Raw genomic sequence first — 27,934 nt, 5'->3', positions numbered from 1 at the left:
TGGTCATACTGCACTTAATAGTTCTCTTTTCAGAATAGGGAAACATGAAACTGGGACTTGTAATTATTGTAATCAGATGGAAACAGTGGAACATGTCTTATTAGAATGTAACAAGTATTCAGAGGAACATCAGCATTTAAAGTCGATACTAAATAGAGAGAAAATAGGATTTTCTATGATAAATCTTTTAGGAAATAAATCAAATTCTGTTAGAAATCAATTAATTAGATCTTTAAAAAACACTGGGTTATTTAATCGTATTTAAAGTATATATGTACAGTATATATGTGTATTCATGTGCATATACACACATACATATATATATATATATATATATATATATATATATATATATATATATGAGTGTGTATGGATGTGAATTTGCACATTCGTGCATACCATTGAGGTGTGTATTATTAAATTCCCTCTGAGATAATTGATGACCACACTCCAGTCTGGTAGGTGGCGGTAAAGTTGGTTGCCATCCGCCAATAAAAAAAACTAAAGAAGAAGAAGCAGGAAATGCTTTAGAAACAAACAAAACCCCAAACTCGCTCTGTGGCCCCACGTTCATTTCAGAGTTCCCGAGGTCTTTTGAAAAAGTGACCTAGATAATCGTAGAGAGGTAGAATGTAAAAGGAACAAGGGAGTGACCCACGGCGAGCTACGAGTTCTGTAGCTGTGATAGTTTAGCAGCTTACTATAGTTTAGCCTAGCTTACATGTCTATGGCGTCCCCAGTAGATCTCCCACTGGTCGGCCCGACTTCTTCCTCACTCTCAGCTGCGGAGACAAAGCTGCCTTTTCTTCGTCAGCAGCTCCACTCTGTTGTCTCTTCCCCGGGTAGTGTGATGGTGGAGTCGGTTGACGAAGCTGAGGGTCTGTACGTGGCGGTGGAACGCTGTCCCCTGTGCACCACCTCCCGCCGTAGGCTTACTTGTGCCCGGTGCATTCAGGCCGGAGACTTCGTATTCTTCGACGGGAGGAATAGTGAAAGGTAAAGGTATCAGTGAGGACTAAAATCTGCTATACTTGTGTTTTTCTGTGCAACTCCCCCATCCCTCCCCGAGGAGCAGAAACTGGCAGGCGAAGAAGAGCTTTACAGAAGAGCCTATAGGGGTTACTTGAAGAACCACTTCCATTTCAGTATTTGTTTTTTGATTAATCTATGACTATAAAGCTATGATAATTTTAATATTTATCAGTCCCCAGTTAAGTTAGTTTTAAGTTGGGTATTCGACACTCGGACAGTGGTTTACTGCAAAGATCATTGCTTCTTGTATGTGACATACATTATGGTTAGCTTAGGGGCAATCAGCAATTAAAAAAAAAACAACTTTATTTAGTCAAAGTAAACACAAACAAGTATGGCAAGTAACAGTAGTGTAACTCAATTGCTGGGTTTCAGAAGACGTCACCCAATGCAGATGGAGAGCAAGAAGTAAATGCATCCCATTTATTTCTTTTGATTCAGCATCAAAATGTCTAAAGTCTGAGTCATATGGTTGTTCCAACCGTTTTAATAGAGAGAAAGATAAACATTATTCTCGTGTTTCAAAGGTAGTTGGTCACAAGGGAGTTAATTTTAACAAACTTACCGAAAAAAGAGGAGAAAAGTGGATCGACAATCTACAGGTAAAAACAGGCGGTGTGAAAACTAACAATGCCAGAGTTTGCATCGCCACTTTCTAACAGGTAACGATTGCATCGTTTAAATTGTATTTTCAGATATTTTATTGGACAGTTACTTAGAAAGACAAGCATTCATATGTAAGGTGAGCTATATTATTTTTATGCCCCAGGTTGGTTGTCCTCAGAGCGCTAATGTTGTTGGTGTAACCCAGAGACGTCAAAGTCAAATACACCGAGGGCCAAAAAAACAAATTTGCTACAAGCCGAGGGCCGAAACTATTTCAATGTTTATTAAAACACATTGAAATGATTGCACATAGCCTATTGAACCAAGACCTAACACAGTGTATATTATTTAATAATTAAATGAATAAAGCCATATTTTCTTATGGATCTGTCAGTAATTTCAAGTGAAACCATTTTTCAACAGGCAAACAGACAAAAACGAACTTCCTTCAAAGAAAAATCGCATGTTCTGTACATTAAAAGAATAAAGCAATATTTTGTTATGGCTCTGTCAGTAACCTCAAGGGAAAACATTTTCAACAGGCAAACAGCAAAAAATTAAATAGTTTTTAAAAACAAAATATTTTTCTTAATATCAAGATAAATACATAAATACAGGTCCTTCTCAAAATATTAGGATATTGTGATAAAGTTCATTATTTTCCATAATGTAATGATAATGATGTTGTGCAGTGTTTTCTGCCATACTTTTTCCTTCCCACAGACTTCCTACTGAGGTGCCTTGATACAACACTCTGGGAACAGCCTATTCGTTCAGAAATATCTTTGTGTCATACCCTCTTGCTTGAGGGTGTCAATGATGGCCTTCTGGACAGCAGTCAGGTCGGCAGTCTTACCCATGATTGGGGTTTTGAGTGATGAACCAGGCTGGGAGTTTTAAAGGCCTCAGCAATCTTTTGCAGGTGTTTAGAGTTAATTCGTTGCGTCAGATGATTAGGTTCATAGCTCATTTAGAGACCTTTTTCATGATATGCTAATTTTGTGAGATAGGAATTTTGGGTTTTCATGAGCTGTATGCCAAAATCATCCGTATTAAGACAATAAAAGACCTGAAATATTTCAGTTAGTGTGCAATGAATCTAAAATATATGAATGTTCAATTTTTATCATTACATTATGGAAAATAATGAATTTGATCACAATATGCTGATATTTTGAGAAGGACCTGTAAAAGTGCATGCATTATAAACTAAAAATGCATTATTGTGCTGCTCTATGATCCTACCGATCACTGCTTTCAAATAGTAAAATAAAAAAATTAATAAATCAAATCAGTTGTATTCTTTCTCATGGCTCTTATCTGCAATTTTCCCTGAGTCCATTCAACTGAAAAATAAATATGAATAAATAAAATATAATAAAATAAAATACAAAAATCTATGGCACACAGACAAAACAATAGAAGAAAAATCACGTCTTGTACAAACAAATGTAAAAATACGTTGCTGCTCTGTGATGCTCACTTGTCTGAGACTGAGCCTGATACTTGGTGGTGTCTCATCTTTTGCACAAGTTCATCAATGTTCGGTGTTAGGCTCTGAGCTGAGGAAATGCTCAGGATTGAGTGAAAGTGATTATCAGTAAGATAATGATGTGATGTTTTGATTAGCTTCATTAAAGAGAAAAGTTGTTCACACAGGTATGTGCTGCCAAATATAGAGAGCGTCCGAACAGCTTGGATGCGCAATTGGGTCGGTGATGAAACGTGCGAACTCAGCAGCACCCACTCTCATGTTTTTCCTTCAGTGTGTCATTGCGCTGGAGCTCAATCAACTCCATTTGTATATTTGGTGGTGCGCTTTCTACACCAACTGCAAAAGGATTGCTGAACAGTTCAAACCTGCTTTTTTGGACTTCAAAGTCAGCAAGTCGGCGGCAAATATGTTGACTTTATCAGCAAACTGCACTCAGGAACACAGCGGTAAAGAGCTTCTCTTTCATGGTCTGGCAGTGGAAAAGTGGCTTAAGTTTTCTTTCCTCATCTGCGTCTCCCACAGACTCAGCTTGGTTTTAAAGGCCTTGACTGTACTGTACATATCAGAGATGATACGTCCCCGTTCCTGCAGCTGCAGATTCATCACATTCATATGGCTCGTGACGTCACAGAGAAACGCCATTTTGCACAGGAAAGTTTCATCTCTGTGCTCTGTTGTGACTTTCCCCTTGCTTTCCATGAACGGACAGATCTCCTCACGCAGCTCGAAACATCTTTGCAGCACCTTTCCCTGGCTTAACCATTGCACCTCTGTGTGATACGGTAAGTCACCATACTCTGTATCTAACTCACCCAGAAATGCCTTGAACTGGCAGTGATTTAAACCTTTGGCTCTGATGATGTTAACTGCTCGCGTTATGGTGCTCATTACATGTTCCATTTTCAAGGCTTTACCACACAACGACACTTGGTGTATGATGCAGTGATAAGCTGTCAGGTCATCCTTGACGTTTTCCTCCTGCATCCTCTCACGCATCCTTGCCACCAATCCACTCCTGTGCCCACACATTGCGAGTGCTCCGTCTGTGGTTAATCCCACAGGTTTTTCCCAAGGCAGCCCCATCTCATTTACACATCTGGATACCTCTTCATACAGATCCTGTCCTGTAGTTGTGCCATGCATAGGACGTAATGCCAAAAACTCTTCTGTTATGCTCAGGCTGGAGTCTACTCCACGAACGAAAATTGACAGCTGGGCAATGTCAGATGTGTCCGTGCTTTCATCCACAGCAAGAGAATATGCGATGAAATCTTTTCCCTTTCTCACAAGTTGTTCTTTTATATTGGTGGAAAGCTGGTCTACACGTTCAGCAACGGTGTTTCTGCTCAAGCTCACGTTTGAGAATAGTTGTCTTTTGTCTGGGCACACTGCGTCACAAACTTTAAGCATACAGTTTTTGATAAACTCTCCTTCTGGAGTGTGTCAGCAGTTCCTGCAAGATGAAGGCATTGAAGCTATGGACTGGCCAGCCCGTTCCCCAGACCTGAATCCGATTGAGCACATCTGGGACATCATGTCTCGCTCCATCCACCAACGTCACGTTGCACCACAGACTGTCCAGGAGTTGGCGGATGCTTTAGTCCAGGTCTGGGAGGAGATCCCTCAGGAGACCATCCGCCACCTCATCAGGAGCATGCCCAGGCGTTGTAGGGAGGTCATACAGGCACGTGGAGGCCACACACAATACTGAGCCTCATTTTGACTTGTTTTAAGGACATTACATTAAAGTTGGATCAGCGTGTAGTGTTATTTCACTTTAATTTTGTGTGTGGCTCCAAATCCAGGCCTCCATTGGTTAATAAATTTGATTTCCATTGATGATTTTTGTGTGATTTTGTTGTCAGCACATTCAACTTTGTACAGAACAAAGTATTCAATGAGAATATTTCTTTCATTCAGATCTAGGATGTGTTATTTGAGTGTTCCCTTTATTTTTTTGAGCAGTGTATATATATATATATATATATACTGTATATACAGTATATATATATATATAAAAATAAATACATATACATATGTATCTGTATATACATGTGTATATATGTATATGTCAAACTGGTGTTGGACAGGAGCTCTTGATGATTGTACTTGTCTCTATAGATACTCTGAGAAATGGGGAAGGCTACAGAAGCTTGAGGAAGAGAAGGAAAGACTGCAGCAGAGGTAAAACATAATGGAACAAGTTACAAATGCATGTTCAGTTTGTGATTGATGTCACTTTTAACCATTAATAATGAATTTTGAAAATTTTTACTTCTCAGTGTCCTACGTGTGATGGGCAAGCGGCTACAGGCTGATGAGATGGTGAGTTCATATTTGTTACGATTAGGGGTGTAACAGCGCAAAGTAAGAAGAAATGAGATATTGAGGTCGCAAGAATGAGACAGGATGATATTAAAGAAAACTTAAGATTTTTCTGGGCGTATGCGGCTTTGGCCCTCACAATCCCTTCAACCAATTCTTTCTTCACTTCTCGGAGTGTGGATTCCTTGCCTGCCCTGAACGAAGCGTCCCTGACTGTCAGAAGCTCTCACCTCAGCACTCAGCCAGGTTTTCTGGTTCGGGTAACAAGTTACAGTCCTGGTGGTGATGACATCATCAGCACACTTGGAGGCTGACAGAGGAGGTGTATTCCTCCAGTTCCACCTCTCCCTCATAAGTAGCTCTGAAGACCTGCCAATCTGTGCACTGAAAACAGTCCTGGAGCACACAGGCTGCATCCCTGGGTCACACAGTGACTGTCTTCTTCGTTGGTCTAATCCATCCCATCAGTGGACGATATGCTGGTGCCAGCAGGATGGAGATGTGGTCAGAGAGGCCAAGACGGGGGCGAGGAAGAGCTCTGTACCCACCGTGAATGTTAGTGTACACACAGTCCAGAGTATTGTCTCCGTGTGTGGGGAAGGTGATATGGTGGTAAAAACTGGGCAGTGTCCATCAGTTTCACGTGGTTAAAGTCCCCCACAACCACGTAAAACAACTCTAGGTGCTTCATTTGCAGTGAGATAATGGTGTCATGTAGCTCCTTTGATGCTTCGTTGCCGTTAGCACGCGGAGGGATGTAAACAATGGTGAGGAACACGGCAGTAAACTGCCAAGGCAGAGAGTATGGCCGACATTTCGCTCTCATGAGTTCTATCACCTCAGAGCAGCAGTTTTTAACCAGTCCATAGTTCGTACACCAACCTTCATTCACGTACATACAGAATCCTCCTCCCCGTGTTTTTCCTGACCATTGGTTGCGGTCCGCTCTGAATAACTGAAGACCGTTCATCTGGAAGGCTGAGTCTGTCATGTTGCTGTTAAGCCAGGTTTCCCTTAGGCAAAGATTGGCACAATTCTTCATCTCTGCAGAAACTCTCAGCCTCAGATGTAACAAATCCGCTTTGTTATCCAGTGACCGGACATTGGCCAGAAACGGAGTCGGAATAGGTGGCTTCCTAGCCTTAAGCTGGGCCATCGCACTGCCCGCTTCCCCCTCTTCTGTTTTCGGGCACAATGTTTTCTTTTGACTGTTCCTTTTTACGCCCTGTTGCACTAGTCCGTTGTTCTGGGGAGCCGCTGTCTCCCAAGTGCCAATTTCAGCCTTGGTGATTAACAGCTGAACTGTCTTTGTATCAAATCCAGCTTTAAACTTCTCCACAACAGTATCTGGGACCTGCCTGGTGTGTTCCTTGGTCTTCATGATGCTCTCTGCGCTTTAAACCCCGAGACGATCACAGAGCAGGTGCATTTATACGGGGACTTGATTACACACAGGTGGATTCTATTTATGATCATCAGTCATTTAGGACAACATATGAATGTGTGGGCATGTGTGTATGGGGGTGCACACATGTGTCTGTGGGCATGTGCGCACGTGTGTATGTTTATATATGTATGTATGTGTGTATATATATGTGTGTGTGTATATATGTATATATATATACTGTATGTATATGTGTGCATATGATTTTTTTTTCTTTCAGAAATGGAAGATCATGCTCTTTAAGAAAAAGAGAGACCAACTAAAGGAGGCGGTTGCCTGGGGTAATGAAGAGGTGAAGAGCTGTGAGTGTTGGGTTCTTTGTCTGAATATTCTGATTAAATTATTTGCATCTCCTTATTTTCCGTCTTCTGTTTCAGATCGTGAGCTCCTTCTGCGCTCTCAAGAGGAAACTCAGAGGCTGCAGCGGCGTGCTGGAAGGCATCAGGAAAAGAGGGACAAAATTGATCGCCACAACCGCCGTCTGGTGGAGCTGTTGGAGAAGCGCAGCCGAGAACAACACAACAAACTCAGTCAACTGGCAGCTCTCAGACGAGACCACATCCAGGAGCTCATCACGCACATTTTCCATATGCAAGAGGAGAAGCAAAGCAGCAGGTTGGCAAATATAGCACAGCAGACAGCAACTGGCATCATCTTGCATGTTCTGCTGCTTCAGTAAGACTCCATTCAATCGTTTCACACAGTTCACAGGGACTTTTCTCTTTTATTTCCTGTTTTTTAAAGTATACACACAAAAAGACCACAATTTCTTGCATATAGTGTCTTTTAAAGTGCCTCTAGGTTTTTTCCATCTCTGAACAAGTACATCAAAAGAAAAATGAAGTACAGATAAATCTTTTCAGACTTTATCTATTCCAAGAGTGTTTGTCCATGTCTTTATCTATCCACCCACTTCAGGGTTTCCCCCAGTGTATCATAAGCCTGACAAGGCTTTACTTTCCTCCCCACCAGGCTAAGTATTGTTTGTTAATGTTAAATAGGGTTCTTTATTGACCAGTTACAGTAAAGATGGATTAAGCTAGGTTTATTGTTGAGTCACTGAACTGTATGAGGGTGTTTTTCCAAATTATGTCAGCTCGTCTACCTCTGAATTTTTGTAACTTAACATTTTTAACACAAAATCATGGTGGTGATTGCCCTAGCACCCTTACCACCAGGCTTAGCAAGTTTTCTGTGGAAAACCCTGCAACTATTGTCAAATATAAGCTGATTAATTCAAGTCACTACCTAACTAATGTATGGCTGCATATAATAAGTTTTTGTTTATTATGACATTTATTAGTTTAATACCAAGAAGTAGATTTGGTTGAATAATTTTTTTTTTTTTACCCCTCCAGGGGGTCTTTTGTGGGCTCTAGTGTCCCTTATATGAAAGTAGGCTGACAGGAAAGGGGGAAGACCTGTGGCAAATATCGCTGGGTCCAGGAGTCGAACCTGCGACGGCCGCGTCGAGGACTCAAGGCCTCCAAACATGGGTTGCGCTGTCCCCTACGCCACCACGGCACGCCCTAATTATTTTTGCATTTTTGTGACGTACAAAGAGCAATGTTCCTGAAATATTTCTTGAGAGTCTAAACATTCAGCCTCGGCCCTGGACTCAGAAGCACCAGTCCTGACGCCGTTACTGCTGTTTTATTCTGTCCTTTGTTTCTTCCATCATTTCTTCCTTCCCTTCTTCAGTTCTTGGCTCTCGAAACTTTTATTCCATCCCTTGTTCTTTTTGGTTATACTTAATTTTTTTTCGTCTATAGTTTTCTCCTGGTTTTTGTCTTTAAAATATTTGTACCTTCTAACCTGTATGCAAGTGGGTGCATACTGTGCAAGTTGTTCAGATTTCATATTTCCACTACAGAAATTTTGTTGAACACCGAGGGCCACTACTGTTACATATTTTTACCTTATTAAACTTTTATTTTGTTTGTGATTGAGATGATCACCTGCTGTAATATGTAACACAAAATAAAAGTCCATAAAAGAATTACAGTATTTTATTAGTGCATGAATAAGGGAGAGCTGCATGTAGTAGTGGGACTGTGAGAGGGGGGCGTTGATGATGTGTTCACATACTCCTCAGAAAGTATGTAATTGCTCCCCTGATCCAAAGCTTCACTTCATATTTCTTTGGGTTGATATGTTTTCTTTTTATGGTCACTGGTTTGCAGGTTTATTTTTACTTTGGTGGTCATACATCTGTATACGCTGCCGCACTTAAAACTATACCTAACATAGCAACACTACATACAGCATATGATAAAAGCATTGGAGCACAAATCTGACATCTGGAGGGAAAAATAGCAATTGCATACATTTGAAATTAAATTATTTCATTTTATTTGTGTCGCAGAGACCTGTCTGATGTCACAGAGGTCGGCCTCGCTCTAACCTCTAGCACAGTGACCGAGCTGGCAGAAGCCCGGAGAACCACTTACCTGTCTGGACGCTGGATCTGGGACGACCAGAATGGAGAGACCAGCATCAGCATCACAGGGACACCGGTTGTTTTGCCAAGCAACGGAGACTGCTCCGCCTACTACAGCTGGGTGGAAGAGAAGAGCACCAGCTCTGGCCCAGGTAAGGAGGCTGGCTTAAAAAATAGGATGATGTTCCGATTGATCAACCATCGATCATTATTGGCTGACTTCCATAAAAAAGTATGTAATAGCTTTTGTTCTATTTATATTTTGTTCAGACATTTTTAATCTGAACAACAGAAACAGAAGGAAAATTTTTCTTTTAATACTTTGAGACTGAATACTTTCCTAAATATAGTAGCTGCAGGAACATAAACTTATGTTTTTTTGTTTTTTTTAGGTTTTATATAATACTGCAAAAAACCTGTTGAGTTAATTTTATCAAATGAGTAACTATGATTTCTGGGGGGTTACAGACCTTCTGAGCTCCACTCCGCTGTGAACCGCAGAGAGGTTCTGCAAGACGCATGTTCGGGAAATGAGAGATCACACAATAAAGCCAGTGATAAAAAATAATGAATGGTGTCATATAAAATACAAAAGTTCTCAACTTCCAAATTTAATATTTGCCGCCCACTGCTCTCTCCGCCTTGACTGGTGCTCCTGCTGTGACTTGAGAGTGAAACTTAATTTGTTTCAGAATGAACTCCACATATGCATGGCATGAGCCATAACTCATACACGCTGACACCATATATAAATATACCCATATTTTCATAAACATAGGAACTATTTAGTGCAAATGTAGTCTGTCTTGATGAATTATTTAGAAAATACGGATGTTGAGCTCGTGCAGCTTCCTGTTAGAGCAGTGTTATCTTCCAAGAATGATTTGGCACTTGCTCTGGCGTTGGTAAAAATAGAATTGTTTCTAATTTTGCTCCACCCTACTGAAGGGCGGCACACTGCAATGCCATGCTCAGCCGTGCAGACGCAGTGTAAGTGCTGTCATTGATAATAGGGTGTGGGTATTTACTGCGGCAGATGCACTGTAGCGGAGCGGCGCGCAGCCGGATGTAGTGTATTGTAAGAGATATCCTTGAAATAAAACCCATGTGTTGACTGTGCCTGGCAGAGCTTTCGTTCGGAGCTGCTACATTATTATCTTTAAGCTCTGTGTATTGTGCACAATATAGAAATAAACCCGAGTGTTTTCATCTAAAAGTGATTGGTATTTTTTTTTTTTTCACAGCAAGCTTTAGAGAGACGTGACAGTGCACAGTCTGGTGGAAACCAAACAGCGACATGTGAAATTTTACACTATTCTAGTTTCATGACCTGCCCAGAACATTCACATGTTGGGACACACCAGAACTTGAACAAGTTACTTAAGTAACTGGATTATTTTTAATTAAAGAGGAATAATTATTATATGCATAGGTCTGTTATTACCATTTTGTGATTTGGAGGCAACAGATGTCCTTACTCCCCAGAAATGTTGGAGTCATTGTTGCTTCCTGAACAATGTGGCTCAATAAATAGAATTGCAGTCCTTCATTAGAACCAGCTGCCTCTTCATCAGTCCATCTAGTTTCTTCCTCAGGAAGATTTTATTTGATTTTGTAAATGTGGGGGGGTGGTTGATCGCTGATGATGCCTGGAAACATTTTTTTATTGATTTTCAGAACTTTATATAAACATCAACAAAAGCAAACAAAAACAACCCACCCCAAATCAACAAGGAGCACTGCAGTGTCTACATGAAAACATACATACAGCCTTAATACACAAAATACAGACATTCCCGGGTATGGTTCAAAGTAGAAAGTCCCCAAACTGTCAAAGGGCAGCAGAGTGAGTGACACATTGAATGTAACAAAAAAGGGTAGAGTGGTCAGTCCTCATCTCCAGTTGATATCACAGTCTATGTAAGAAAGATTGCAATGGGTTCCAGATCCTCCAGAATTTGTCTGATGTTTGATGAAGATTGTGAGTCAGTTTTTCAACTGAGATAATAGCAGAAATTTGTGATATCCACATATCAACTGCAGGGCCTGTGGTGCTGACCATCTCAGTAGTATACATTTCTTGGCCAGAAATTTAGTATCTGTAAAGATTTTGTATCTGCATTAAGTAGAATGTCTGGAGCATGATTAAAAAGACAGAAGGAGGGGGTTAGTAGGGACTGTTTAACAAACGATCCCTTGTATCATCAGATGAACCACTTTCTAGAAAATGTGAATACAATTGCAAGACCAAAATAAATGAATAAATGTGCCCCTATGTATTTTGCATTTATGACAAAAATCTGAAGCATCAGGGAACATCTTCTGAAGGTGAACAGGTGTATAATAAGTTTGGTAGAAGAATTTAAAGTTCTGCTCATGTATAGAAACCGAGGTGCAGTTGGGAAAGAGATCTCTCCCCAATCTGCTGGATTGAACGTCAGCCCTAGGTCATGCTCCCACACCAGTTTCATAGCATCATAACTTAAGGAATCAGAACCAGATAACAAACTACAGTACAGACCAAAAGTTTGGACACACCTTTTAATTCAATGAGTTTCCTTTATTTTCATGACTATTGACATTGTAGATTCACACTGAAGGCATCAAAACTATGAATAACACATGTGGAAATATGCACTAAACAAAAAAGTGTAAAACAACTAAAAATACCCCTTATATTCTAGCTTCTTCAAAGTAGCAACCTTTTGCCGTGATTACTGCTTTGCACACACTCTGCATTTTCTTGATGAGCTTCAAGAGGTAGTCACCTGAAATGGTTTTCACTTCATAGGTGTGCCCTGTCAGGTTAATAAGTGGGATTTCTTGCCTTATAAATAATCATGAAAATAAATAAAATCCATTGAATTAGAAGGTGTGTCCAAACTTTTAGTCTGTACTGTATGTATTTTAAAGATAAGTCCTATAGGAGACTTTGCCATGACAATTATATTTTCTAACTCAGACATTTTGTGAGAGAACTCACAAAAGTACGGATCTGTAGGAATTTATAGAAATCTCTGTTAGAAATATTGAAATTAGCTCTAACTTGTTCAAAGGGTTGAACAGAGTCAGAGTCCAGTATGTTCATAATAATTGACAGTCCCTTAGATGACCATTCAGACAAACCAATGCTTCTAATCTGTGAAGGTAAATCTGTGTTCAAAGTTAACTGCGACAACGAACAGAAGGTGGAGGAGATATTTAGATACAGTGCCTTGCAAAAGTATTCGGCCCCCTTGAACTTTTCAACCTTATGCCGCTTTTCAGGCTTCAAACATAAAGATCTAAAAAAAATTATTATTTTGTGAAGAATCAACAAGAAGTGGGACACAATTTTGAGGTGGAATGAAATTTATTGAATATTTTAAACTTTTTTAACAAATAAAAACCTGTGAAGTGGGGTGTGCAATATTATTCGGCTCCTTTACTTTTCAGTGCAGCAAACTCACTCCAGAAGTTCAGTGAGGATCTCTGAATGATCCAGTGTTGTCCTAAATGACTGATGAGGATAATTAGAACCCACCTGTGTAGAATCAATTTCATCTGGAACAAGGAGAAGAAAGATCAGAGATGCAGCCAAGAGGCCCATGATCACTCTAGATCTACAGAGATCTACAGCTGTGGTACACTGCACAAATCTAGCCTTTATGGAAGAGTTGCAAGAAGAAAGACATTTCTCAAAGATATCCATAAAAAGTCTCATTTAAAGTTTGCCACAAGCCACCTGGGAGATGCACCAAACATGGAAGAAGGAGCTCTGGTCAGATGAAACCAAAATCAAACATTTTGGCCACAATGCAAATGATATGTTTGGCGTAAAAGCAACACAGCTCACCACCCTGAACACACCATCCCCACTGTCAAACATGGTGGTGGCAGCATCATGGCTTGGGCCTGCTTTTCTTCAGCAGGGACAGGGAAGCTGGTTAAAATTGATGGGAAGATAAATGGAGCCGAATACAGAACCATTCTGGAAGAAAACCTGTTGGAGTCTGCAAAAGACCTGAGACTGGGACGGAGATTTATCTTCCAACATAAAACAAAATCTACAATGAAATGGTTCACAAATAAATGTATTCAGGTGTTAGAATGGCCAAGTCAAAGTCCAGACCAGAATCCAATCGAGAATCTGTGGAAAGAGCTGAAAACTGCTGTTCACAAGCGCTCTTCGTCCAACCTCACTGAGCTCCAGCTGGTTTGCAATGAAGAATGCTCAAGAACTTCAGTCTCTCGAAGTTCTTGGTTTTGTCTAATAGAGACAAAACCAAGCGACTTGCAGCTGTAATCGTGACAAAAGGTGGCGCTACAAAATATTAATGCAAAGGAGTTGAATAATATTGCACGCCCCACTTTGCAGGGTTTTATTTGTTAAAAAAGTTTAAAATATCCAATAAATTTTGTTACATCTCACAATTATGTCCCACTTGTTGTTGATTCTTCACAAAATAATAAAAATCTTACAGTTTTATGTTTGAAGCCTGAAAAGCGGCAAAAAGTTGAAAAATTCAAGGGGGCCAAATACTTTTGCAAGGCACTGTATTTCTTCACATCTCATCAAGCCAGCAAAGTACTTCAAACAATGAAGTTACTTCTGAGAAGAACTATTTGGTCTATGCCACTTATAAAGAAAAGGGAATTAAGTTAGCTTGGGAGACGAGACTGAAATTCCAGATCTAACCATAAAGAGTTCCTTCTATTCATAAATCAATTTGATATGATTTTAAGTTGTGCTGACCAATAATAAAGCTGCAGAGAAGGTAAAGATAAACTACAACATGCTTTGGCTTAGTTAATATGGAAAACTTGACTCTTGGGTGTTTGTTGTTCCAGACAAAGCAAGATAAATAAGAATTTATTGATTTGAAGTTTGCAGAGGATAGATAGCAGGGAAGATTTTGATATAAATAGTTCAGTCACAGAAGAATATTCATTTTTATGGTGTTAATTCTCCCTAATAAAGAGGTTGGCAGGGGAGCCCATTTTATTAAATCATTTTTAATCTTCTGAATTAAAGGTGAGTAATTAGTTTCAAGTTATTCAAATCAGGTGTAACAAAACTACCCAGATATTTGAAGTCTCTCATAGACATTTGAAAGGGAGATTGCATGAACCTTTCTGGGGGGGATGGTAAAAGGGGTGGTGACGGACTTTCCTATGTTGATTTTGTATCCTGACAAAACACTGAACGTAGCCATAGATTCCAGGATTGCTGGAATTTATTTCTCAGGATTGCACATATACTAATGTACGGCATCTGCAAGTAGTGAAATTATATGGTTTCTACTGCCTATATTGATTCCAGATGCATCCAGATTAGTCCTAATAATATTGGCCGGAGGTTCAATAAACAATGTAAACGATAAGGGCGAAAGGGAGCACCTCTGCCTACAAACCCTATGACTCTTGAATAGCTCAGACATCAAGCCATTTGTGTTAACCTAGGCTGTTGGGTCTGAATAAAAGCTTTTAACCAAATTGATGAAATTTGGTCCCAGACCAAATTTATGTAACACCTGTAAAAGAAACAACCATTCAACTCGGTTAATAGCCTTCTCTGCATCTAGGGAAACAATTAGTGCTGGCTCTTTGTGAATATTAAGATATTGAACAACATTAAAACGCGTCATATATTGTCTGTGCCATTTTTATAAATCCTACCTGATCTGGGTTTATTATTTTAGGGAAGATGTTTTCCAATCTTTGGGCCAATACTTTTGCCACAATTCTAAAATCAGCGTTAAGCAGACTAATACATCTAAAGGAGGAACAATCCAGGGAACTTACCTTCTTTTAAAAGCAGACTGATGGAGGCGTGTCTCCACGAGGGGGGATGCCATTACTCAAAATATCATTAACAGCGGGCATGAATATTGGTTGAATCTCTGGCCAAAATGACTTAAAAAATTCCAATGGAAACCCATGGGGTCTGGGACATTTTTGTTTGGCATAGATTTAATTGCAGCCCAAACTTCCTCCAGAGTGATAGCAGAATCTAAGAAGGCGCGATCCTCTCTCGTGACAGAAGGTAGAGATATACTGCTCAGATAAGAGGAGATATCTTCCGGGTCAGCCACGTCCGTGTATAGAGATGTATAAAAATCCCAGAAAGTGCTGTTAATAATTATTGGGTCGTATGTGACGTTCTTGTTCTGCATTCTTGTCATATTAATTAAACGACTCTTATCTTGATTTTTCAATAAATGGGAAAGCATGCGACTGGATTTATTACCAAATTCACAGACCTGGAAAATGTACAATGACCTCAGAAAGGAAATGACAACACCATCAGAAAACACCAGCATATGCTGTCACATTGTGTTCTACACAAAGGAATGTGGCCAGATTTCCTGAAAGTTGATTTTTATTTGGTGAGTTAGTTGATGAAGCTGTTATTTGAATTATTGTATTAAATTTGAGAGGCTAAGGCAGTTCAATATATTTTTTCACAGGAAACTTGCCTTCAATGTTCTGGTAGCTTTGTATTTTGGTAACCAACATTTTAAACTTTTTCTCCAGTTGAACGCATAGTTTATTTTAAATATTAAATGTTAACATCGGTTTTTTGTTGTTGTTGAACAACAAAGTTCATGTTGTTCAATTCGGGTTTATGTTTAACAATCTTTCACAGTAAACTAAATGAACCATGTGTTGCTCTGAACTTACTAAGATGCAGGATTAAGGTTTTTCAACATGGTTGACACCACGAATAACATTTCATGCACACAGAAAGGCAACTTTGAGCAGTAGGTGAAACAAAAATTAAAGGTTGAATGTAGAGTTCATTAAACAAATCAATCTTATCATAAAATGTTGTTGAATATTCAGTTCTATGTATTATAATGTGACATAATCAAGAGAAATAAGTGGTTTATATACAATTCTGGTAATGAGTTGGTTATAGTGGAATAAATGAAACTTCTTGACTTTAAATTTTCAGTAATATGTTCAAAGCAAAAGCAACACAAACGTAGTAGAGTTGATTGACTCCAATTTCTTTTTTTATTTCGTAAATGTGGGGGTCTGTTTGACCTACAATGACCCCTGGAAATGTTTTTGTTATCTTTAAAATGATAGCTGCACAAACATTTTTTCTGAACAAACCAGCACAAATGTAGTCCAGTTGATTGACACCAAATTATTCTTTTGTAAATGTGTGCAGGTTTTTGCTGCAAAAACCAGCACAAACATTTGACACCAGTTTCATTAGATTTGAAAAAGATTGGGGGACCAATTTCACTCAGGTGGGCAGCGGGGGCTACGGAGGCGGATAGCATCATCCGAACCAACGACATATACCAGCCGACTATTAGTGGGGTCCAGTGAAGGTGGGTGCAGAAAAGAGACCAGGTACCGCTCCATTTCTTAGAGAAGCTTCAGGAAATCTTGCAGAAAGCCCTAGATTTTACCAGTTGGCCACTACGTTTACTCCGGCAGCGCCAGCGTTTACGCTGAGGAAGTGGAGCAAGGCTGCTACAAAGGTGAGCAAGTATCCAACCAGAGAAGCGGAACAGCTGAGACGTTCACACAATGATCCTGATCAGTTTTCACCAAATCTTTGACAGAGAGGCGAAGATCCTGCAGTGTTTAGTAATCATACATAAGTAGTGAACCGACATTAATGATAATAAACAAAAGTGGCATACACACACTTGGCAGCGAGAAATGGCAAGCCTCACACACAGGTGCCATCTTGTCTGACACACCATCCACTAACATTTTCGTCTATGAAAACTCACAAATCTCGTCATGTTTTAGTCATCAAAAGACATCATCATCAAAACAAATAACAAATCATCTCTTGGAGTGGCAGCAGATGTTTCCACTGTGGCCCTCCCAGGGGCCCAGCACTCCGGGGGACTTTTGGATGTCTATGGCTCCAATCTCTCCCGTGACTGCCTCAGGTTCAGGGAGTAGGTCTGTGGCTCCTAACACCTTCTGCTGAACATTTTTATGTAGAAACTGGGGCTAACACAATTAAATTGATTATTCAAGTAGTCATCAACTAATTTAGTATTTGAAAACATCCCACTATGTTGATAGTGTAATTGTTAGATGCAGCCCTAATAGAAACCTTGTATAAACAAGCACGCTCATAGGTTTAATATACATGTTGCGTGGAGAAATGTAGAGAAAGCTGTAATGCCAAACAATTCTTAATGCCACACTGTAGGACGGTACACATTAAAGAAGAAAGCAGTATTCAAGCATATTACTGGAAGACTCAGTGAATGGAAAAAATGCACTTGTATTTTATTCAGAATTGTGTACTTTAAAATTGAACCTCCAAAAAAAAAAAAAAAAGTCCCAGCTCCTGGTATGTTTGGTGTTAATATAGAAAATGTTTGGAGTGGCTTGTAAAAATAAAACTTCTGTCAAAGGTCAGAATTTAGACAGTCCTGTGTATTTTGTTCTCGAATGAAATGAATTATAGCTTAAATAAATTTTACAGTCATAAGAAGTCTCAAATATTTAAACTTCAAATTTGAAACAGTCACCAAATTGGACATGGAAAGTCATTGTGTTTCCTTGAAATGGTTTACATCTCTGAGGAGACGGAATATTTCAATTAAACATTCATGTATCTTCCTGCAGAGCTCGACCACATTAACCCAGCTCACACCATCAGTGCTGCACTGTGCTACGCCACCCAGCTGGTCACCATTCTGTCCCACATCCTGGATGTCAACCTGCCCAAGAGGCTCTGCAACAGGTAGAGCCGGATTTTGTGATTGCTCCAGCCTTGCACCGTGCAGTTTAATATGATGGCTTGAGGGTGTACTGTATGGAGAGCCATTTCAGCTAAAATTAACTAAATAAATATGTAAATAAAGAAATAAGTAATTGGCTTCTTTATTCCTATTTATGTAATTATTTATTTATTATTTTATGTATTTCTGCATTTATTTCTATTTCCATTTCCTTATTTGTTTAGACTTTTTCCATTTTCCTTATTCATTTAGATGAAATAATAAATAAATGCATAAATAAATCAATATAAATCGGAATAAAGTGGCCAATTACTTATTTATTTACCTATTTATTTAATTTTGGCTGAAATGGCTCTCCATAATACTGGTGATTAACTTGTTTCTTCAGCGAGTTCTGCGGAGAGAATCTCAATCGGCATCGCTTCACCAGATCCCTGAACAAGCTCAACACCAACATCCTCCACCTCTGCTTCTCACAGGTCAGCCCCAATACACTGGAAGTGTTATTTGATAACCACCATAGGAGTTCTTCATATGTCCTCTTTGTTGGACTGTAGCCACCAATAAATACATCTTGTGCTAACTTGTAATGTGTAACTTTTGTTGCAATTATTATTATTTATGCAGATGTTGGTTGTTGTCATGGTTTGTTGGTTTAGTTTAGTTTATTTAGGACCTACATTTAGCTGCAGCAATGCTGCCACTATTTTTGAAGTGATTCACACATCACTTCATTACATCACTAAAACTGGTTTTAGAAATGAAATAAACCAAAAAACAAAATAACCAACATGGCATAATACATGTTCTGTTTGCTTTGTTTTCTGTCCGTTCAGAAAGCAGGATTAACAAGCCCTGATTAGAATGCAGACATACAGTATATTATAATATATTTATAATAATATGTATAATGTTTTCTTTCTAAGGTAGGCTCTTGTGTCAGGTAATCTAAATTAGTGTTAGGGAATAATTAAAGCTTTTAAGATTTATGAACTCTTGGTTAGCTTCATAGTGGGGGCTGAACCCTGGTATTATACCAAACATCATAGCTAATATTATGTAGCATTGTTGGAGAATTGAAAGGTGGCTAACTCATAAATACAGCATATAGGTAAAGAAATAACGCACAGAGACGTAGTTCTTCCTGCTGGTCAAGACGGGCTAGGAGATTTATTACACTCTTCCATGGATTCGTCTTACAGCTTCATCGGTACAAAAACCAAAAATCTCCCCGTATTCTTATCACCCTCTTTTATACACTCTCATCTTTACTGATGTGAGTTGGAAAGTTTCGACCAATAGCAATACTGTCCTTGGTTTACGTAAGGATTCTGGCAGCCCTTAGACTGAGTGTGTGTTGGACTTCCTTGAAAATATTCGGGACCTCTTGACCTCAACATCTGCTCCATTTCAGAATTGCCGAATAATCCAAATCATCACAAATTGTTGTTCTTATCTGTCCAAACAGCAAACTTCCCAAGTCATATTTGGTCCAACTTTGCGCTTCGCACGCAAGGAAAGGGAGAGTGTCAGGTCAGTTTGACCCAAAGAGGTGCCAAGAATCCTTTCACAAAAACAACTCCATAAATAGTATTTCCTCTCATACAGCATTTCGCCGGTGGACATAAGTACAGCATAGTAATATTCTATTCACAAAATATAGACAATAATATGTTGATGTTACTTGTAAAAAGTTATGCCCCAATCCTTGACATCAATAGTTTGTTGATTTGAACAGAAATATCTGGCAGTGCCTAGGCTTCTTCTGCTGTTTTGGTTTAGCCAAGTAGGAGGGGCAATTGCTCCAAGATGGCCACCATATTTCCTGTGCCCGAACAGCCAATAGGGAGTCTGTTAGAATTATTATGTGTTGTTATCACTCTTACATTAGTAGTTTTACATATATCACTCTTATATTAGTAGTTTACATTACTAGCTTGCTTTTCATTTTTAGGTTTTAGGTTTACTGTGTATGAATCAATGCTATGTTGAAGCTTTTTGACCCACATTTACAGAATGTCTGTATAGCATGATTATCTCTAACAAACAGAATGTTCCCCCTGCCCTTGTGAGAAATCGCTCCCATGAGAAAGTACTGGATGACCAGTACTTTCTCAGGTTTTGTCTCTGTGTGCAGAGACAAAACCTATGTTTTCTCTTTGTCTCTCCCTTGTGTGAAAATAAAAGACAATCTCTAACTGAGGGTTTTCAGAACTCGTGGTGGGCAGCTTGTAGAAGCAGCTCGCTGTGATTTCTCCTTTTGCAAAAGCTTGGTTGAAAACTAATAAATGTTGTCTGTGATTCTTTTTATGTAGGTTGAGAACATACCTATCAGTCTATTCTTTATTATGTCTATGGTGGCTACAATCCAGTAGCTTGTCACTGTCTGTGTGTGAATGTGTGGGTGATTAATTGTGGTCCTCTGGACTTTAAGCGCTATAAACTACAGGCTATTTACCAACCCAGCCATCCATCATTGCTAACAGGCTTTAGTTTAATATTTGACTTATGTAAATATCTAAAATGCATAGCCAATTTATTTTTATAATGTTTGATTTGTTTTGGATCTGTACTTGATTTTTCCTTTAATTTCCATGTGTTAGTTACTTTTAAGTTTTATGTACTGCTGGTAAATTGCTCAAGGATTGATAAGACTTTTCTAAGATATGTGGCAGCTCCAAGGATTTGGAATGTAATGCTAGCTCACATTAGGCAGGCCTCATCAATGTCTATTTTTAAATCTGCTTTAAAAGCCCATCTTTTTTCATTGATTTTTGACCCAGCATGAGAGGTCAATTTATTTGTCAAGTTGTGTTAACATCTTTTATGTGTTTTCCTTTTTTTATGTAAATGTTTTTATATAATGTCTTTTCAGCATCTTGGTCAATTTTGCTGTTTTAAAAGTGCTTATAAAAAGCTTGTCTTGTCTAGGGTTGAGTCTAGTAAAATGTACATTTGAAAAATATGTAGAAAGGGAATGAGAAAAGGTGCATCATATTTCTAGGGCTTGTGACTGCAGCTTATAATTTTCTACAGCTGATTATAACTTCTGGCCTTCCTTTGTGTTTAGCATGTCAACAGTGAAAAGCTTCATCCTCATCACACTCTCAGGAACATCATGTTTCTGGTTTCCCTTGACAACAATAACCTGGGCAGGTGAGTTCACTAATGTCGGCCTGTCAGTGTTTGCTTTAAAGGTTTGAAGTTCGTCTTTGTCTTTGGGTTTTCTCAGGGTTGTGGTAATGAAAGACCAGCTCTTTGTTTTTTGTATTCAGTGCACTGTGGGAACACCTGTCTGAAACAAAGCCACACTGTCTTTATCTGAGATTTACATTTGTAGACTGTCCATTCAGACAACATGGTTCAGCGCCATGGTAAGGTCAGTAAGGTTTGAGGTTTTATGTGTTTTGCTGCAGGACTGGTTCATTCGAAGTGAGCTCTGACCTGGAGGAGTCCATAGAGTTTGTTGAGCCAGAAGCATCGGGGTTGACTGAGGAAAGTGGAGATGAATCAGTGACAGATGAGGAGACGGACCTGGGCACAGACTGGGAGACAGTACCCAGTCCACGATTCTGTGACATTCCCTCTCAGGTTAGAACACTTGTTTAACTGCTCTTGAAGCCAGCAAAGAGCTATCTGTTATGACTAATACTCCAGTTAACACAGAAATATTTTTACTCCACTTAGATTTCTTACACACACAAAAAAACTTAAATGAAAACTGCAGTATGCAACTTTAATAAAACATTTTTTTACATATTTGTTGAAACTGTTATTACGTCATGATTGTATGGTAAAGATCATATGTTGATAAACTTCTGCCAGTGTTACCTAGAATCAACCAATCAGATCCAAGAGGAGGGTCTTAGCGCTTTCAATCACAATCTCATGTGGCGCTGCTCATCACCAACTCCCCCTCCCACGACAGCTTCTTCCTGTCATGAGTGCTCAGACTAGTTACCATAGCTACCAGTGACAGTTTTCCTGTAAAGGTAAGATGTTTCTCTGCTATTAGCAAGTTAAGCAGCATTGATTGACAGTACTAAGAACCTCCTCCTGGCTGTGATTGGTTGCTTTTGGTTAAGAAGGGTGCAGTTCTTCAGATGGCAATAGTAGCTCATAGAGGAAGTGGTGAAGATTGACCTGTTTGATGTCACATTTTATTAAACACTTGTAGCTTTTAGTGTTTCTAGGTCTTCCTGTTTTTTGGTATCCCATTTTCTCAAAAACATAAACTGTCATCAACTTTTTTATTGTTGTGCAAAAAGTAGAATTTTCCATCATGTCATTAATAGAAATTGGTAGAGTTACAGGACATAAAAAATGTCCTCATCTTGTGCACAAAAAGAAATGTTGAATTTCTGAACATATCTTAACACCAGGAAGTAAAACAGAACACCTACAGTGGCTTGCAAAAGTATTAGTATCCCTTGAACGTTTACATATTTTATCACATTATAAAGACAAACATAAACACATTTCAATGGAATCTAGGGCTGTTGTAAACGAATATTTTAGTAATCGAGTAATCTGTCGATTATTCTTACGATTAATTGCGTAATCAGATAAAAAAAGATCAAATAGAACAGTGGTAAATCTAACATAACAGCAGTATTACTATCACATATCAACATCAGTTGAATTTTTCACATTTGAGCTTCCCTAAAAACAACTTTTCTGTAGTTTAGAAAATTAACTTGTAACAAAAATAGCTCACTTTCTAAATTAACCTGAAGAAAAGTTATACAAAAATCTGAAATTATATTCAATTTAATAATAAAGAGGCAGGCTCACAAATAAGCTTATAAAAAAATGTCTATACTCCAGCTTTTGGTTTATGTATTCATCTTAAGTCAGTTTAATAGATGAACTCTCACCTTGCCCAGACATTTATAGCTCTCATGTTCAGCAATAATAACGACGGGATTTGACACCTGCATTTGTCACACACAGAAACACATCTACCAGCTATGTAACGTCACGATGTGCATCGCCACCCATTAGTGGCGACCGGGATGATATGAAATAAATTTTCCGGTTTGTCTGTAAAGCTACACTTACGTTAATCTTCTAATTCGCAGCCGCCCACAGTGTACAGTCTATCCGCTCACCTGTATAAATACACCTGCAGCGTTCTTCCCCGCTGTTCGCTCTGAACCGCCACCAGGCAGCAGCTCAAGGAGGAGAAAAGACTGCCGTACTCCAGGCATCGCGCCAGTCATTTTAAAGATGTTTATTGGTCCCCCGAAAAACGACAAAGATCCAGACATTATCATCAAACAATAAAATCCTCCCAGGCTGAACTTGAAAACTGGACGTTATGCTGCTAACACTTAGCTTTCGTCAACAACTCAGGCGGAAGTGAGAGCTCCGCGCAACGCAAGTGATAACCCGGCCGGAACACGGTGCGCTAAATAATAGAATATAAATTAACGAAGCTTCGAGGCAGATAAAATTTCCTCGAGAAATTTTAAGAATCGAGGTACTCGAATCACTCGAGGAATCATTTCAGCCCTAATGAAATTTAATGTGACAGACCAACACAAAGTGGCATACAATCGAGAAGTAGAAAGAAAATTGTACATGATAAAGGGTTTTCTCCCAGAAAACTTGCTAAGCCCGGTGGTTGAGTTGGTCCACCAGCGGCCCATCGTGTTTTTGTATTAAAAGATGTTGACAGTAAATTTAAAAATATTACTGGGTAATTATGTTACGTGAAGATATTGCCAGTGAAATGCTATATAAACCCACAATTATAGTTTTAAAGACAACAAATAAAAAAATACAATTAAAATAAATATCAAGTATTTGCACTTCTGTTAAATCCAAATAAACTAAGTAGCTGCTTCAGGCTCCACAGGCCTTTAGGGCTCCTGTAAATGCTAACATTTCAACACAGACCACATATGCAAATGCTTAACATTTGTTTATTGAGAATTTCAATGCTGCTAAAGTTGATTTAATAGTTTCAGCATAGATAAATTAAAAGATTTTAAATTGTTTAACATTTAAATTTAAGATTTTAAGGAGCTGGCAAATTTACTTTGTAAACGTTCAAAAAACAATCTTCATAGTTAGATTTTTTTTTTTTACCACGGCTACAGTCTGATGTTGAGTTTAATCTTTGAGTTTGAGCTCTGCTTGTTCACAAATACATCTCAGTAAACTGCAATTATCACTGATTGCTTTAAATGTTGGCCAATTAAATTAGGCCATCTCTCCCAGAATTGACTAAATCCAAGTTGAAATGCTGTTAGTGGTGCTGAGGTTCTTGGCAGCAAGAGGGCCCCACTAATTGATGAGCGATCCTCCCCCAATCATTTCAGGGCATTTGTCACCAACTGACCAATTAGCGTTCCAAGTACAGTTCTCCGACAATATTGACAGCATCTATCATAGAAAACACGCTGGGGTCAGAGAGATTTTGAGGAAAATAATAGAAAATCAAGGTCCCAGTTGTCAGTGGGTAATATGCAATCCGTCACCCAGAACATACAGAGGGTGGAATACAATTTATTACATTTCCAAAACCAAAAAGGAGTCTGGAATAACGCAAGAAATGGATCATGGACTGCAGCTCAGCTCACGTCCCGTTGAATGAAACTGATGGACGGGAACCACGTTAGTCACCAGGAAGGTAACCGGTAGTAAACATCCCAGTTTTTGTCATAACATACTTACTGATAGCTCCATGCTAATGACTCACAGCTGACAGCTAAGTGTCAAATAAACACAACTCAGTTAAATTAAAATAACGCTAAACATCTAATCATTTCCAGATCAATAAGTGAAGCTACTTATGCTGGATTTTATGCGTGTAGATTCCACCGGTAGCTCTATGGCAGCATGAAAACAGTCTAGGCTAACTGCTATATTGGAATCTAAACACCGTTTCATACTATTGTTTATTTCTAAGCATTTTCCTGAAGGCAGATTTTCACAAGCTGGTATTATTCAAGTCATTACTCACCCATTTTGTACATGCAAAGTGCGTCCCACAGCGTTCACACTCACAAAATCCAGACTTTGTGTCGCTCATTTTTCCTCTTGGGCTTTATCGTTGATTCCTCCGTTATTTCCCGCTAATAACCTTATAGACCTGACATAGGACTAGTTAGAGAATTTTCTTGCCTGCCGTATTTGCCTCAGTGTTGGTTTATAATACAAAAATGACTCAAAATATGTCTCTTGTCCTTAACACTAAATGCAGCAGCTATCTTCAGTTTTACATCTCTCAGAATATGATCTGCTGTTTTCAGTTGTTTAACTAAAACACGGAAGCTGTCTTTACCCAATCCATTTTCAGATGTATGATGTAAGATCTGTTAGTGAACGCATTAGCTCCAGTTCACACTCCAGACCAGATGGTGGCAGTATTGCACACTTTCAGTTGTTTTTTTCCTGCGCATTGTGGTTAAAAACACAATACATAGCTAAAGTTGCAAGCAGCATTGAAAACTCATGCCATTCCCACATGCGTCCACCAGGGGGCGCATTTGCAGAATCTTCCAAATCACCTTCAGTCCGTCTCAGTTCGAGTCCAGCTGGAAAAATTAAACGTTTGGCCCAGTGGTGCCCAAAGTTGGTCCTGGAGGGCCGGCATCCTGCATGTTTTAGTTCTCTCCTTGGTGGTATTGGTGGTAGTAACAACCTTTTCAGCAGGTCGGTGTTCTTCTTAGGCTTCTAATGAGCCATCATTGGATCCAGGTGCGTTAAACCTGGAGAGACTAAGGGAGAGACTAAAGCATGCAGGATGCCGGACCTCCAGGACCGACTTGGGGCACCACTGGTTTAGCCGAAATCCAACCTTCTAGAGAGGAGTCACTGTTTTCTGCTGAAGTACTGGTGGGTGCTTTCTGTAGGTTTTCTAACATCCTGTGTGACTTTTAAGACTTAGTGGATATGGTTTCAATCCTATATCATATACAGGGAGACGCTGCAAAAGTCACCAATAATGTTCAGTTTCTTCTCTGAGTGGATGGGCCTAAGTGATGTTATAAAACTACCACATCAATGTGTCTCATAGTGCTCACTTGATGCACAAAAAATCTGGTGCATATTTATTGTGCACTAGATTGCAAAGATTATTTTATTTAGATATAATCCTATTGGCCTGTTTAGAGGTTAATACGGATAATTTATATCCAGTTTGGTGGAAACTGGATGATGCATGTGTAATTTAGAGTCAACTGTATTTAAACGGCAAGAAATTGGAATTTGCCATTTATCCACACTGACATGCTAATGTCAAAAGCCAGTGTTGAGAGAAGGATTTAGCCTCATGTTGTTCTATGTCACTAAAACACAGGTTTAAATCTACTATAGTAAAAGGATATGTATATATATATATACAGTATACATATATATATATATATATATATATGTATACTGTATATATATTAGGGGTTGTGTCAACTAGTAGATTACTCTTTATCTGCAATGACTTTTTACAAGGGGACTAGTCGCAATCACGCATAACAAATTTTTCTTACAAAATGAAAGATGAACTAGGTGAGTCAGATGGTTCGAATTGTATAAAAAGGTCAGTAATTTACCAAATGGGTACTGCAAAGTCCAAAAAAGGCTACCGGAATAGGCGCATTACATGGTGCACTGGTTAGAGCAGCCGCCCTGCAGATAGAGGCTGTAGTCCTTCTTTAAGTTCGGCTCCTGTCTTCGGTTCCTTTACCCCATGTTTCTCTGCCCCTTACCCCATTCTCTCTACCCCCTTCCTGTTGAATTACTGTCACATAAAAACAACTAGTGCATAAAAGAATTCTTAAAGGAAAAAAAAACACCTTAATAATGTGTTTCATTGCAGCATGATGTCAGACTTTTCATCCATCCGACTGATCGTGTCACCCTGTGCGTTGAAGCTTCTAACATGGCACTTTTACATTCTTATAAAAATGACTGTTTGACAACATCTGGAAACGTGGTTCAAGCTGCATTCTGAGGATCTGACAGAGACTTTGCCTGCTGTCTTCTGCATATTGGTTCATCCCACAAAGACAGAGAATCACAGCTCTTTGTGTTAGAATAGAATGTCTAACGCTGCAAATAATAAATTGTTCTTTGCCTGGTGAAATAAAGGTTTAACTAGCTTTAGCAGCAGCTACCATGTTTTCTTCCAGGATTGTGCCTCCACCATAATCCTCAAGTGGAGATATGCACTGCCTTTTGTTGCTCAAAAGGCATGAACACCCTATACCCCCCCCAAAAAAATACTTTGTTTGTGGTTATGTGGGAAAAAAAGAAGAAAAAAGTCAAGTAAAATTAAAGATTTAAAAGATTTGAAGTGTATAAAAAGAATAAGCAGAGTAATGAGTTATGTTTGAACCCCTGTGGGACCTTGGTTGACAAACTTTTCTCCCTTTACTTCTGCAGTCAATGGATCTTTCCCAGAGTACTCTGCAGGTTTCCCAGCCATCGGCTAATTCTGGAGGAATGATTTCATCTGCTGCTGCCTCGGTCACTTCCTGGTTTCGTGCTTACACAGGCCAGCGTTGATTCAACCTCACCAAGGGATAATCTGGGCTGTGATCAAATCAGACCAGGAGGTCTAACATCAGCAAAAACCAACTTTAGATTGTTTTTATCTCAGTTTCTTTGTCGTTGGTTGTTAACAAAACAGAAAGATCTTGCATAATTTAAAAACTGCAACTTTAGAAAGATCAGAGTTGACAGTTGGAGCTGCTATCGAAAACTTGTACACTAATATTTTCAAATGCTTCAGTTCTATTTGTTATGAATGTGAGGTATGATGGTTGTTCTTTGTTAGTGTATGTGCTATATGCACAGACTGGACTCTCAAAACAATTTGTTTGGCATGTGAACAATCACCATCATTTTTTTCTTCAATAAAATACTTTTCCTGGAGTTCA

At 39.0% G+C, this 27,934-nt stretch overlaps 1 protein-coding gene across 1 annotated transcript; it reads left to right on the top strand.

The window, feature by feature from the left end:
* Positions 1–501: 501 nt before the first annotated feature.
* On the top strand, positions 502–27,934 carry atg14 (autophagy related 14). The gene is made up of 11 exons (XM_032547337.1): positions 502–996; positions 5,255–5,317; positions 5,416–5,458; positions 7,123–7,204; positions 7,280–7,517; positions 9,268–9,494; positions 17,935–18,052; positions 18,439–18,529; positions 21,121–21,206; positions 21,467–21,641; positions 27,438–27,934. Exons 1-11 carry the CDS (start codon positions 722–724, stop codon positions 27,558–27,560), a joined length of 1,521 nt encoding a protein of 506 aa, XP_032403228.1. The 5' UTR covers positions 502–721; the 3' UTR covers positions 27,561–27,934.

This window comes from Xiphophorus hellerii, chromosome 19, assembly GCF_003331165.1.
Source record: "Xiphophorus hellerii strain 12219 chromosome 19, Xiphophorus_hellerii-4.1, whole genome shotgun sequence".
Classification (NCBI taxonomy): Eukaryota; Metazoa; Chordata; class Actinopteri; order Cyprinodontiformes; family Poeciliidae; genus Xiphophorus; species Xiphophorus hellerii.
This window is presented reverse-complemented; position numbering and strand designations above follow the sequence as displayed.